A 16,121-nucleotide genomic window follows, 5' to 3' on the forward strand; every position below is an offset into this window, starting at 1 on the left:
AGATACACCACGTCTACGGGCCTTCCTTTATCTAGATACACCACATCTACGGGCCTTCCTTTATCTAGATACACCACATCTACGGGCCTTCCTTTATCTAGATACACCACATCTACGGGCTTTCCTTTATCTAGATACACCACGTCTACGGGCCTTCCTATATCTAGATACACCACATCTACGGGCTTTCCTTTATCTAGATACACCACGTCTACGGGCCTTCCTATATCTAGATACACCACATCTACGGGCCTTCCTTTATCTAGATACACCACATCTACGGGCCTTCCTTTATCTAGATACACCACATCTACGGGCTTTCCTTTATCTAGATACACCACGTCTACGGGCCTTCCTATATCTAGATACACCACATCTACGGGCTTTCCTTTATCTAGATACACCACGTCTACGGGCCTTCCTTTATCTAGATACACCACGTCTACGGACCTTCCTTTATCTAGATACACCACGTCTACGGGCCTTCCTTTATTCAGATACACCACGTCTACGGGCCTTCCTTTATCTAGATACACTACGTCTACGGGCCTTCCTTTATCTAGATACACCACGTCTACAGGCCTTCCTTTATCTAGATACACCACATCTACGGGCCTTCCTTTATCTAGATACACCACGTCTACGGGCCTTCCTTTATCTAGATACACATCTACGGGCCTTCCTTTATTTAGATACACCACGTCTACAGACCTTCCTTTATCTAGATACACATCTACGGGCCTTCCTTTATTCAGATACACCACGTCTACGAGCCTTCCTTTATCCAGATACACCACGTCTACGAGCCTTCCTTTATCTAGATACACATCTACGGGCCTTCCTTTATTCAGATATACCACGTCTACAGACCTTCCTTTATCTAGATACACATCTACGGGCCTTCCTTTATCTAGATACACCACGTCTATGGGCCTTCCTTTATCTAGATATATTACGTCTACGGGCCTTCCTTTATCTAGATACACCACGTCTACGAGCCTTCCTTTATCTAGATACACATCTACGGGCCTTCCTTTATTCAGATATACCACGTCTACAGACCTTCCTTTATCTAGATACACATCTACGGGCCTTCCTTTATCTAGATACACCACGTCTATGGGCCTTCCTTTATCTAGATATATTACGTCTACGGGCCTTCCTTTATCTAGATACACCACGTCTACGGGCCTTCCATTATCCAGATACACCACGTCTACGGGCCTTCCTTTATATAGATAGACCACGTCTACGGCCTTCCTTTATCCACATACACCACGTCTATGGACCTTCCTTTATCTAGATACACCACGTCTACAGGCCTTCCTTTATCTAGATACACCACATCTACGGGCCTTCCTTTATCTAGATATATTACGTCTACGGGCCTTCCTTTATCTAGATACACCACGTCTACGGGCCTTCCTTTATCCAGGTACACCACGTCTACGGGCCTTCCTTTATACAGATACACCACGTCTACGGGCCTTCCTTTATCTAGATACACCACATCTACGAGCCTTCCTTTATCTAGATACACATCTACGGGCCTTCCTTTATCTAGATACACCACATCTACGGGCCTTCCTTTATCCAGATACACCACATCTACAGGCCTTCCTTTATCTAGATACACCACGTCTACAGACCTTCCTTTATCTAGATACACATCTACGGGCCTTCCTTTATCTAGATACACCACATCTACGGGCCTTCCTTTATCTAGATACACCACATCTACGGGCCTTCCTTTATCCAGATACACCACATCTACAGGCCTTCCTTTATCTAGATACACCACGTCTACGGGCCTACCTTTATCCAGATACACCACGTCTATGGACCTTCCTTTATCTAGATACACCACGTCTACGAGCCTTCCTTTATCTAGATACACCACGTCTAAGGGCCTTTCTTTATCTAGATACACCACATCTACGGGCCTTCCTTTATCTAGATACACCACATCTAAGGGCCTTTCTTTATCTAGATACACCACGTCTACGGGCCTTCCTTTATCTAGATACACCACGTCTATGGGCCTTCCTTTATCTAGATATATCACGTCTACGGTCCTTCCTTTATCTAGATACACCACGTCTACGGACCTTCCTTTATCTAGATACACCACATCTACGGGCCTTCCTTTATCTAGATACACCACGTCTAAGGGCCTTTCTTTATCTAGATACACCACATCTACGGGCCTTCCTTTATCCAGATACACCACATCTACGGGTCTTCCTTTATCTAGATACACCACGTCTACGGGCCTACCTTTATCCAGATACACCACGTCTATGGACCTTCCTTTATCTAGATACACCACGTCTACGAGCCTTCCTTTATCTAGATACACCACGTCTAAGGGCCTTTCTTTATCTAGATACACCACATCTACGGGCCTTCCTTTATCTAGATACACCACATCTAAGGGCCTTTCTTTATCTAGATACACCACATCTACGGGCCTTCCTTTATCCAGATACACCACGTCTACGGGCCTTCCTTTATCTAGATACACCACATCTACGGGTCTTCCTTTATCTACATACACCACGTCTACGGGCCTTCCTTTATCTAGATACACCACGTCTACGGACCTTCCTTTATCTAGATACACCATGTCTACGAGCCTTCCTTTATCTAGATACACCACATCTACGGGCCTTCCTTTATCCACATACACCATGTCCACGGGCCTTCCTTTATCTAGATACACCACGTCTACGGGCCTTCCTTTATCTAGATACACCACATCTACGGACCTTCCTTTATCTAGATACACCATGTCTACGAGCCTTCCTTTATCTAGATACACCACATCTACGGGCCTTCCTTTATCCACATACACCATGTCCACGGGCCTTCCTTTATCTAGATACACCACGTCTACGGACCTTCCTTTATCTAGATACACCATGTCTACGAGCCTTCCTTTATCTAGATACACCACGTCTACGGACCTTCCTTTATCTAGATACACCATGTCTACGAGCCTTCCTTTATCTAGATACACCACATCTACGGGCCTTCCTTTATCCACATACACCATGTCCACGGGCCTTCCTTTATCTAGATACACCACGTCTACGGACCTTCCTTTATCTAGATACACCATGTCTACGAGCCTTCCTTTATCTAGATACACCACATCTACGGGCCTTCCTTTATCCACATACACCATGTCCACGGGCCTTCCTTTATCTAGATACACCACATCTACGGGCCTTCCTTTATCTAGATGGCAACTCACCTCCTCATAGAAGGTTAATAAATTGGTTTTGAAAGAATATTTGTATATTGTCCCTTATCATCCCCTCCAAGAGTTTACATACTATTGATGTTAGGCTGACTGGTCTGTAATTCCCAGGGATGTATTTTGGGCCCTTTTTAAATATTGGTGCTACATTGGCTTTTCTCCAATCAGCTGGTACCATTCCAGTCAGTAGACTGTCAATAAAAGTGCCCTCAAATGAAAACCATCTGGTCCCGGTGATTTATTAATGTTAAGTTTCCCAAGTCTAATTCTGTCCTCTGATAACCATGGAGGTGCTTCCTGTGATGTGTCATGAGGATAAACACTGCAGTTTTGGTTACTGAAGCCCCCGATTCCATTGTGAAGACTGAGAAGAAGAATAAATTCAATACCTTCTCCATCCCCCATCCTTTGTAACCAGATGTCCTTCCTCATTCTTTATAGGGCCAATATGGTCTGTCCTCCCTTTTTTACTGTTTATATACTTAAAGAATTTCTTGGGATTTTTTTTTTCTCCTCCGCTATGTGTCTTTCATGTTCTATCTTAGCCGCCCTAATTGCACCCTTACATTTCCTCTCAATCTTGCTTTTTTTGAAGGCCTTCTCCTTTGCTTTTATATGCATTTTTACATTGGAGTTAAGCCATCCAGGACTTTTGTTTGCTCTTTTTAATGTATTACCCAATGGGATGCATTGGCTAATGCCCTTATTTAATATGCTCTTAAAGCAAACCCATCTCTCCTCCCTGTTCTTTGTTCCTAAGATTTTATCCCAATTTATGCCTTCTAGTAAGGTTCGTAGTTTAGGGAAGTTGGCTCTTTTGAAATTCAGTGTCTTTGTATTCCCCTTATGTTTCCTATTTGTGTGATTTATATGGAAGCCAATTGACCTGTGATCGCTGTTCCCTAAATTGCCCCATATTTCCACATCCGTGATCAGGTCTGTATTGTTGGTAATCAGTAGATCCAGTAACGCTTTAGTTCTAGTTGGTGTGTCTACTAGTGATGGACGAACGTTTCGCCCGGCGGTCGTTTCGCGGCGAATTTCCGACATTCGCGGTCCGCACGTTCGAACGCCTTTTTCCGTCGTTCGCCGCGGCGGACTTACGTGTTTAATGTATACAAGAACTTTAACCTTTGGTGACACGTTTATCATGTGATACAGGACAGCCAATTGAGACATGACAGCACATGGACACTTGGACATTCCCCCTAACCTATAAATACACCCGATCCGGTGGCCATTTTACATTCTTTCTTCTGTTACGATAGGGACAGGTTCCTGTGTGGAGTAGGGAGAGATAAACCACTAGCTATTTGGTACACAAAAGTTCTTTTCAGGACTGGTATAGGTGTTAGGTGTTGATAGGTTTGCTGTGCTGCTGATTCTTGCAGCAGCCTGAGTGTCTTTTGTTAGTTTAGAGAAAGGGAAAGGACGGTGTATGCTACAGGGACAGCCAGATTAGTCTTTCATCATCATCATCATCATCATCATCATTAGCTGTTACTATCAAGGTCCACAAAAGAGCTGTTCCAGTAACCACTAATCGTTCTCTTTTTTTGCCAATTTGTATAGGGACAGGAAGGAAGCAGTGTTGTCAGGCAGTGAGGGTAATTTTAAAGACTTGCTGTTATTATTAGTTCCACAAAGGTTCTTTTCAGGACTGGTATCAGTGGTACAGTAATAGGCTTGTACATGTATAATATTCTTTCTTCCAAATATAGAAAGGATATTATACTTGACTGCTGCCCTTCTGCTGCAGTCTGCTAAACATTCACAACTCACTTGTTCCACAAAAGTTCTTATAAGGACTGGTAACTTGGTATAGGGTGCTACGGTACATAGGCTTGAGTGCGGTACAGTCTGCTGTTCTGTAAGGACCGCTATCGGTCCACAATAGATAGGGTTGACGTGCACCACTGCTGACCGCTGCCCTATACTGCAGCAGTCCTTCAGCGGTATAGGGACTGACGTACAGTCTGCTAATCACTAACACACAACCTGCTTGTTCCACAAAAGTTCTTATAAGGACTGGTAACTTGGTATAGGGTGCTACGGTACATAGGCTTGAGTGCGGTACAGTCTGCTGTTCTGTAAGGACCGCTATCGGTCCACAATAGATAGGGTTGACGTGCACCACTGCTGACCGCTGCCCTATACTGCAGCAGTCCTTCAGCGGTATAGGGACTGACGTACAGTCTGCTAAACACTAATACACAACCTGCTTGGTCCACAAAAGTTCTTATAAGGACTGGTAACTTGGTATAGGGTGCTACGGTACATAGGCTTGAGTGCGGTACAGTCTGCTGTTCTGTAAGGACCGCTATCGGTCCACAATAGATAGGGTTGACGTGCACCACTGCTGACCGCTGCCCTATACTGCAGCAGTCCTTCAGCGGTATAGGGACTGACGTACAGTCTGCTAAACACTAATACACAACCTGCTTGGTCCACAAAAGTTCTTATAAGGACTGGTAACTTGGTATAGGGTGCTACGGTACATAGGCTTGAGTGCGGTACAGTCTGCTGTTCTGTAAGGACCGCTATCGGTCCACAATAGATAGGGTTGACGTGCACCACTGCTGACCGCTGCCCTATACTGCAGCAGTCCTTCAGCGGTATAGGGACTGACGTACAGTCTGCTAAACACTAATACACAACCTGCTTGGTCCACAAAAGTTCTTATAAGGACTGGTAACTTGGTATAGGGTGCTACGGTACATAGGCTTGAGTGCGGTACAGTCTGCTGTTCTGTAAGGACCGCTATCGGTCCACAATAGATAGGGTTGACGTGCACCACTGCTGACCGCTGCCCTATACTGCAGCAGTCCTTCAGCGGTATAGGGACTGACGTACAGTCTGCTAAACACTAATACACAACCTGCTTGGTCCACAAAAGTTCTTATAAGGACTGGTAACTTGGTATAGGGTGCTACGGTACATAGGCTTGAGTGCGGTACAGTCTGCTGTTCTGTAAGGACCGCTATCGGTCCACAATAGATAGGGTTGACGTGCACCACTGCTGACCGCTGCCCTATACTGCAGCAGTCCTTCAGCGGTATAGGGACTGACGTACAGTCTGCTAAACACTAATACACAACCTGCTTGGTCCACAAAAGTTCTTATAAGGACTGGTAACTTGGTATAGGGTGCTACGGTACATAGGCTTGAGTGCGGTACAGTCTGCTGTTCTGTAAGGACCGCTATCGGTCCACAATAGATAGGGTTGACGTGCACCACTGCTGACCGCTGCCCTATACTGCAGCAGTCCTTCAGCGGTATAGGGACTGACGTACAGTCTGCTAAACACTAATACACAACCTGCTTGGTCCACAAAAGTTCTTATAAGGACTGGTAACTTGGTATAGGGTGCTACGGTACATAGGCTTGAGTGCGGTACAGTCTGCTGTTCTGTAAGGACCGCTATCGGTCCACAATAGATAGGGTTGACGTGCACCACTGCTGACCGCTGCCCTATACTGCAGCAGTCCTTCAGCGGTATAGGGACTGACGTACAGTCTGCTAAACACTAATACACAACCTGCTTGGTCCACAAAAGTTCTTATAAGGACTGGTAACTTGGTATAGGGTGCTACGGTACATAGGCTTGAGTGCGGTACAGTCTGCTGTTCTGTAAGGACCGCTATCGGTCCACAATAGATAGGGTTGACGTGCACCACTGCTGACCGCTGCCCTATACTGCAGCAGTCCTTCAGCGGTATAGGGACTGACGTACAGTCTGCTAAACACTAATACACAACCTGCTTGGTCCACAAAAGTTCTTATAAGGACTGGTAACTTGGTATAGGGTGCTACGGTACATAGGCTTGAGTGCGGTACAGTCTGCTGTTCTGTAAGGACCGCTATCGGTCCACAATAGATAGGGTTGACGTGCACCACTGCTGACCGCTGCCCTATACTGCAGCAGTCCTTCAGCGGTATAGGGACTGACGTACAGTCTGCTAAACACTAATACACAACCTGCTTGGTCCACAAAAGTTCTTATAAGGACTGGTAACTTGGTATAGGGTGCTACGGTACATAGGCTTGAGTGCGGTACAGTCTGCTGTTCTGTAAGGACCGCTATCGGTCCACAATAGATAGGGTTGACGTGCACCACTGCTGACCGCTGCCCTATACTGCAGCAGTCCTTCAGCGGTATAGGGACTGACGTACAGTCTGCTAAACACTAATACACAACCTGCTTGGTCCACAAAAGTTCTTATAAGGACTGGTAACTTGGTATAGGGTGCTACGGTACATAGGCTTGAGTGCGGTACAGTCTGCTGTTCTGTAAGGACCGCTATCGGTCCACAATAGATAGGGTTGACGTGCACCACTGCTGACCGCTGCCCTATACTGCAGCAGTCCTTCAGCGGTATAGGGACTGACGTACAGTCTGCTAAACACTAATACACAACCTGCTTGGTCCACAAAAGTTCTTATAAGGACTGGTAACTTGGTATAGGGTGCTACGGTACATAGGCTTGAGTGCGGTACAGTCTGCTGTTCTGTAAGGACCGCTATCGGTCCACAATAGATAGGGTTGACGTGCACCACTGCTGACCGCTGCCCTATACTGCAGCAGTCCTTCAGCGGTATAGGGACTGACGTACAGTCTGCTAAACACTAATACACAACCTGCTTGGTCCACAAAAGTTCTTATAAGGACTGGTAACTTGGTATAGGGTGCTACGGTACATAGGCTTGAGTGCGGTACAGTCTGCTGTTCTGTAAGGACCGCTATAGGTCCACAATAGATAGGGTTGACGTGCACCACTGCTGACCGCTGCCCTATACTGCAGCAGTCCTTCAGCGGTATAGGGACTGACGTACAGTCTGCTCACTTCCTTGACCCAAAAAAGCACACCGTACTATATGCCCCTACCCTCCTCTTTGAAGAGGTTGAGCGGTGTCATATTTCTACTGGGGCTGCTTATGATATCCCTGTGCTGTGCTGACTTCCTCCTGGGGGTTCTTATTATGAGGGGATCACACCATCCCTGTGCTGTGCTGACTTCCTCCTGGGGCTGCTTACGGTGCTGCTGTCAGTGCTGTATGTCACGGTGCTGCTGTCAGCGCTGTATGTCACGGTGCTGCTGTCAGCGCTGTATGTCACGGTGCTGCTGTCAGCGCTGTATGTCACGGTGCTGCTGTCAGCGCTGTATGTCACGGTGCTGCTGTCAGCGCTGTATGTCACGGTGCTGCTGTCAGCGCTGTATGTCACGGTGCTGCTGTCAGCGCTGTATGTCACGGTGCTGCTGTCAGTGCTCTGTATTACGGTGCTGCTGTCAGATGCCTCTATCACGGTGCATGTGTCATTCCGGTATGTCACGCTGCTGGTGATCATCTCCTGCACCCTCTTCTTTGCCTACCCTGGTCCCTGACCTTCCCTCTCCTCCATTGCCTTCATTAGCTCCATAGTCCTGAATTGTTAGAACAATTTCCCAAATAAAATAAAAATGCTTGTAGTTATCGATCCCAAATTCACCTCATACATGTATTATGTCATTGTCCAGATGGTGGGACTACGTTTTACCCCCTAATAATTACCACGTGGCCGCAAATTCGACATGAAGGTTTGCAAAGTTCGCCTCCCATTGAAGTCAATGGGGCCCGCGGCGAACGTTCGGTTTCGCGAACGTTTGGGTCCGTTCGCATTTCGCTTTCGCGAAACGTCCCGTCGGAAGTTCGTCCATCACTAGTGTCTACCATCTGACTCATAAAATTGTCCTGCAAGACATTTAGGAACTAGCGAGCCTTAGATGAATGCGCGGTTCCCTCCGCCCAGTCTATGTCTGGATAATTAAAATCCCCCATTATGATAACACTTCCCATCTTTGCTGCTAATCCAAATTGTGATAGGAGGCCCCCCTCCCCCTCCTCCCTCAGGTTAGGGGGCCTACAGTATTATTTTCCCCTTAACTTCATCCCTTTGGAGCTCTACATATAAGGATTCCACCTCCTCCCTAGATCCCTTAGTGATGTCATCTCTCACATTCACTTGTCCATTATTCTTGATATATAGACATACCCCTCCCCCTTTTTTATCCTTTTTATCCCTGCAATAAAGGGAATACCCTTGAGTGGTTGCCAGCCAATCATGAGAGCTGTTGTACCGGGTCTCTGAAATTCCCACAAAATCCAAATCCTCCTCGTACAACAGTATCTCTAGTTCACCCATCTTGCCTGCCAGGCTCCTGGCATTGGTGAACATACCACGTAGTTTAGACTGGTCGCATAATTTCCTCTTATTGGGTGTTCCGAGATTGCAACTAGGACTTGTTACTATACTTACCTTGGGTTTATGTGCTTTGGTCAACCTACCACTAATGCCCCCAATACTACCCTCTGGAATATGTTCCGTGCTGACTATCTCTACCTCTGGACCCCCTCCCCCATCGCCTAGTTAACAAAATCCCTCTAACTTTTCAGCTATCTTCTCTCCCAGAAGATCTGGACCCTCATTTAGGTGCAGTCTGTCCCTTCTACAGTACTGGTGACCGATTGGGAAGTCGGCCCAGTCCTCCAGGAACCCAAACCCTTACTACACCAGCTCCTCAGCCTCTTGTATACTTCACTAATCTCCCACTGCCTTTCTGGTGTGGCTCAATGTAGCGGTAGTATTCCTGAAAATACTACCTTGGAGTATTACAGACCAGTCAGCCTAACATCAATAGTATGTAAACTTTTGGAGGCAATGATAAGGGATTATATACAAGATTTTAGTAATGGTAACAGTATCATTAGCAGTAATCAGCATGGATGCATGAAGAATCATTCTTGCCAAACAAATCTACTAACCTTCTATGAGGAGGTGAGTTGCGATCTAGATAAAGGAAGGCTCGTAGACGTGGTGTATCTAGATAAAGGAAGGCCCGTAGACGTGGTGTATCTAGATAAAGGAAGGCCCGTAGATGTGGTGTATCTAGATAAAGGAAGGCCCGTAGACGTGGTGTATCTAGATAAAGGAAGGCCCGTAGATGTGGTGTATCTAGATAAAGGAAGGCCAGTAGACGGGGTGTATCTAGATAAAGGAAGGCCCAAAGATGTGGTGTATCTAGATAAAGGAAGGCCCGTAGACGTGGTGTGTCTAGATAAAGGAAGGCCCGTAGATGTGGTCTATCTAGATAAAGGAAGGCCCGTAGACGTGGTGTATCTAGATAAAGGAAGGCCTGTAGACGTGGTGTATCTAGATAAAGGAAGGCTCGTAGACGTGGTGTATCTGGATAAAGGAAGGCCCGTAGACGTGGTGTATCTAGATAAAGGAAGGCCCCATAGACTTGGTGTATCTAGATAAAGGAAGGCCCGTAGACGTGGTGTATCTAGATAAAGGAAGGTCCGTAGACGTGGTGTATCTAGATAAAGGAAGGCCCGTAGACGTGGTGTATCTGGATAAAGGAAGGCCCATAGACGTGGTGTATCTAGATAAAGGAAGGTCCGTAGACGTGGTGTATCTAGATAAAGGAAGGCCCGTAGACGTGGTGTATCTAGATAAAGGAAGGCCCCATAGACTTGGTGTATCTAGATAAAGGAAGGCCCGTAGACGTGGTGTATCTGGATAAAGGAAGGCCCGTAGACGTGGTGTATCTAGATAAAGGAAGGCCCGTAGACGTGGTGTATCTGGATAAAGGAAGGCCCGTAGACGTGGTGTATCTGGATAAAGGAAGGTCCGTAGACGTGGTGTATCTAGATAAAGGAAGGCCCCATAGACTTGGTGTATCTAGATAAAGGAAGGCCCGTAGACGTGGTGTATCTGGATAAAGGAAGGCCCGTAGACGTGGTGTATCTAGATAAAGGAAGGCCCGTAGACGTGGTGTATATAGGTAAAGGAAGGCCCGTAGACGTGGCGTATCTAGATAAAGGAAGGCCCGTAGACGTGGTGTATCTAGATAAAGGAAGGCCCGTAGACGTGGTGTATGTAGATAAAGGAAGGTCCGTAGACGTGGTGTATCTGGATAAAGGAAGGCCCGTAGACGTGGTGTATCTGGATAAAGGAAGGCCCGTAGACGTGGTGTATCTGGATAAAGGAAGGCCCGTAGACGTGGTGTATCTAGATAAAGGAAGGCCCGTAGACGTGGTGTATCTGGATAAAGGAAGGCCCGTAGACGTGGTGTATCTGGATAAAGGAAGGTCCGTAGACGTGGTGTATCTAGATAAAGGAAGGCCCCATAGACTTGGTGTATCTAGATAAAGGAAGGCCCGTAGACGTGGTGTATCTGGATAAAGGAAGGTCCGTAGACGTGGTGTATCTGGATTTTGCAAAAGCATTTGACACAGTTCCCCATAAACGTTTACTGTACAAAATAAGGTGGGTTGGCATGGAGCATAGGGTGAGGACATGGATTGAAAACTGGCTACAATGGAGAGTTCAGAGGGTGGTAATAAATGGGGAGTATCTAGAATTGTCAGGGTGTGTAGTGGGGTCCCCCAGGGTTCTGTGCTGGGACCAATCCTATTTATTTTGTTCATAAATGACCTGTAGGATGGGGTAAACAGTTCAATCTCTGACGATATTAAGATTAAACCTTAAACTACGTAGAGGGTTCTTCACGTAAGAACAGCAAGGATGTGGAATTCCCTCCCACAGGTGGTGGTCTCAGCGGGGGGCATCGATAGTTTCAAAAAACTATTAGATAAGCACCTGAACCACCACAACATACAGGGATATACAATGCAATACTGACATATAATCACACACATAGGTTGGACTTGTGCCTTTTTTCAACCTCACCTACTATGTAACTATGTAAAAAGAATGGTATAGTGTATATCTGTTAAATCTTGTAATCATCAGATACATTTAAAGTGTTAAAAAAATCGGTAGCATTTTTCTGTTAAATCTTGTAATAGATACATTTACAGTATATCAAAAAAGTAGTGTTTATTTGTTAAATCTTGTAATTGCCAGATATGTTTAGACTATTAAAAAAAATCTGTAGTGTTTTTTTCTGGTAAATCTTGTAATTGATGCTTATAATGATGGTCTTGTTTTAGTTGCGGTCTCAGCAGTCATAACATATGGAAAAGAAAGATCTCGTCAGGAAGGGATATTCTCTCTGCCAGAGACATAAAATTGTCCTGGGAGTTTATTCTGCTCTCTGTAGGGGATAGTAAGAAGTGACCCCGGGGGACAACTTCCTGAAGAACGGCAATAAAACACACCAAGATACATAAAATCAAATGAATTAGGTAAAAGGGGTTATAATATGATGACAAGAAGAAAGTGGAGACCTCAGATTCTCACTTACCCCAATTACAAAGCGGCGGACTCTGAGCCTATCAGCTTCTCCGATGGACACAGAGTACGGTGTGGGATCATTGATGCTTTCCCCATCCGTTATTACAATGAGAACCTTCTCTGTGTTTTCTCGGACACCTCTCCCTGGCATAAAGAGGTTCTGTCTGCCAATCAGAACACAACAGACATAAAAAAAATTGGTGTGGCTTTATCAGCTTACCAAACTCCATGTGGAGCATTCAATACATGACATAGGATTCCCAGAGCATGAGGGGTTAGCTACAGAGACAGGACAGCAGAAGCTTGTCCGGTTTGAGACTTGTTCTGTCCAACTGAATATTCATACTGATAAGGGAATGCTCACTGGTCTGGAGGGGGAGGAGTCACTGCTCAGAAAGGGGCGGAGTGGCAACTTTTACTCATTCACTCAAGAGTAAGTTCGGGCTTGAACTCTGTAAACAACTTTTTACATCAAAGAAGCAAAAGAAGGAGCATAGGAGACACAACCATAAGTAATTTCTGGGTGCAGCATGGAGTGATCGGTCCGAATAAATAATACCACGTGGCAATGCTCCTCCCCCCCGCACAAAGACTCTGACAAGGAGGCACGAAACTAGTCCTACTAATTATCACTGTCAGTTATCGATTGTGTAGAGGACAAGATCTATTCATGGAATAGGAGGGAAGATCAGGGAGCGTACATCACCGCTAGGATGGCTGAAGAAGTATGCGTCCCCCCTCTCCGCTGGGTGATGGGCTTGGTCAGCTCTGATGGCTCTTTCGTTTGTGAATAAACAGAGAAATCAAAATGAATCCGGAATCTCTCAGAATACTGCATGAGGGCAAACTGTGGAGAAAGTGAGGAAAGGGTCAATGGTGGGGCCAGGAGACATAGCAGGGGTGATATGGGGGTCATGTTGGGGGAAGGGCATAGAAGAGAGGGGTAAAGAGAGAGACATGGCAAGGGGATATATGCAGGGGCATGGAAGCTGGTATAGAGAAGGGAGTGAAATGAGATAGGGCAGGGGATTTAGAGGAGAGGAAACACATGATGGGGGATTTAGAGGAGAGGAAACACATGATGGGGGATTTAGAGGAGAGGAAACACATGATGGGGGATATAGAGGAGAGGAAACACAAGATGGGGGATTTAGAGGAGAGGAAACACATGATGGGGATATAGAGGAGGGAGGAGACATGGTGAGGGATATAGAGGAGGGAGGAGACATGGTGAGGGATATAGAGGAGGAAGGAGGAGACATGGTGAGGGATATAGAGGAGGAAGGAAGACATGGTGAGGATATAGAGGAGGAAGGAAGACATGGTGAGGATATAGAGGAGGAAGGAAGACATGGTGAGGATATAGAGGAGGGAGGAAGACATGGTGAGGGATATAGAGGAGGAAGGAAGACATGGTGAGGATATAGAGGAGGGAGGAGACATGGTGAGGGATATAGAGGAGGAAGGAAGACATGGTGAGGATATAGAGGAGGGAGGAAGACATGGTGAGGGATATAGAGGAGGGAGGAAGACATGGTGAGGGATATAGAGGAGGGAGGAGACATGGTGAGGGATATAGAGGAGGAACGAGGAGACATGGTGAGGGATATAGAGGAGGGAGGAGACATGGTGAGGGATATAGAGGAGGAAGGAAGACATGGTGAGGATATAGAGGAGGGAGGAAGACATGGTGAGGGATATAGAGGAGGGAGGAGACATGGTGAGGGATATAGAGGAGGGAGGAAGACATGGTGAGGGATATAGAGGAGGAAGGAAGACATGATGAGGATATAGAGGAGGAAGGAAGACATGGTGAGGGATATAGAGGAGGAAGGAAGACATGGCGAGGGGTATAGAGGAGGAAGGAAGACATGGTGAGGGATATAGAGGAGGGAGGAAGACATTGTGAGGGATATAGAGGAGGAAGGAAGACATGGTGAGGGATATAGAGGAGGAAGGAAGACATGGCGAGGGGTATAGAGGAGGAAGGAGGAGACATGGTGAGGGATATAGAGGAGGAAGGAAGACATGGTGGGGATATAGAGTGGGGGGAGATATGGTGGGGATATCGATTGAAGGGGAAACATGGTGGGGTATATATAGCTGAGGGGAGATATGGTGGGGGATAAGGGGAGAGGATATGGTGGGGTGTATATAGAGGAGGGGGATATGGTGGGTATATATATATAGGAGGAGATATGGTGGGGTGTATATAGAGGAGCTGCTGGGAAGGAGAGCCGGCTGCTCCATCTCCCTTACCCTCATCTGGCTGCTGGGATGACATTTCTCTGGTACCGTCTCTCAGCTGCACATATTCTTGCTGGGGAGGGAAGACAGTTTCCGCCTAGCTGACTGCCCTCGTCCTTTTCCCCCTTATCCTGATCTGCTGCAGGGGAGTGACCTCCACCTTCTCACCCTGGGCCTCATAAACTGCCGGTGGTGTGGGGCAGAGGTCTTGGACCCTCTGTCCGGTGCCCAGCACTTTAGCTGGAGAAGTTTGTTGTAACTCCACAGATGCTGCTCACAGGAAATCCCATGTCCCTGTCGGTGGTGTGGGAGAAAGGCCGGTTGTCTCTTCTCTCAGGAAGGCTGAAGCTGCTCTTGGTGCTGGGCAGAGCTCAGTGATGATCTGCCCTGATGCCAGCTCTTCTGCTGGAGGTTTAACTGGTTTTTCTTCCTCACCAGAAAAGTCTATTAAATAATCCCCAGTCTCTGGAATTGCTGAAAATCCAGGGCATGGGCTAGCGGTACTTGGGCCCAGTGCCAGCACTTTGGCAGGTGACTCATAATCCATAACTTCCTCAGATGAAAAGTCAATTAAATCCAGACCTTTAGTAATCTGTGGCTGGGGAATGAGGGTGGCTTCTTCTTCTCTCCAGTTCTTGAGCTGCAAATAGGAAGATGAGCCGGCTGCTCCATCTCCCGTACCTTTGGACAAAGTCATTCCTCATCCAATCTCGTCCTGTGCAGAAACAGGTTTGTGAAGGTGAGTCAACACTTGCTGCGAACGCCATAAGACCTCCGCATCCATAGCTGCGGGTGGAGGTGGGCAAAGCACGCTGTTACTCTGCCCCATTGCCGACACTTCAGCCTGGATTTCAGCACTGTCTGCTGGTATCTCCTGATAGCCCCAGGTAAAGGGAGCCCAGCCCTGGTGCTGAGCAGAGTCTAGCAGCAGTCTGTAGGTAATCTCCAGCTCCCATTCCTGAAAGGCCAGAAACTCCAAATCTTCCTGTGCCCAGAGACATTCAGCATCCGCCAATCCAAATCGCTCACAAAGTCATGGTCCCTGGACAGCCTCTTGAATAGCAGCCCCAGGGTGCCGTTGCCGAAGTCCTCTGTTGAGGTATCACCCACTGTCCATGGGCACACTTGGACTACATACCAGCGGATGGCACTACAGCTCTCGTCCAACCGCATCTCCGCCTGGACCAGCCTGGTTAATGCCGCTGTCCACTCCTTGTGTGGTTGTTTCCCCAATAATGGCATTCTCACATCATACTGCGACTAGTACCTTCCCTGGATGGAGGCGAGAATTTTTCCCTGGTGGCGCTGCTCAAGGTCGAGTGTTTCCTTCCACAGTTCCCAGCGGACACAATCATACCATTCCAGCGGGATCTG

General features: G+C 46.9%; 1 protein-coding gene across 1 annotated transcript in view; it reads right to left on the minus strand.

The window, feature by feature from the left end:
- Positions 1–16,121, minus strand: part of LOC143925199 (integrin alpha-M-like) — a 105,154-nt gene that overhangs the window by 50,642 nt on the left and 38,391 nt on the right. Inside the window, exons 7-8 of the mRNA XM_077449797.1 lie at positions 13,202–13,347; positions 12,511–12,664 (exon numbers count right to left, since the gene is read on the minus strand). Coding sequence (XP_077305923.1) covers positions 12,511–12,664; positions 13,202–13,347 — 300 coding nt within the window. The remainder of the gene's footprint in view (positions 1–12,510; positions 12,665–13,201; positions 13,348–16,121) is intronic.

This window comes from Lithobates pipiens, unplaced genomic scaffold (assembly GCF_037356315.1).
Source record: "Lithobates pipiens isolate NorthernLeopardFrog02 unplaced genomic scaffold, aLitPip1_a1.2 Scaffold_22, whole genome shotgun sequence".
Taxonomy (NCBI): Eukaryota; Metazoa; Chordata; class Amphibia; order Anura; family Ranidae; genus Lithobates; species Lithobates pipiens.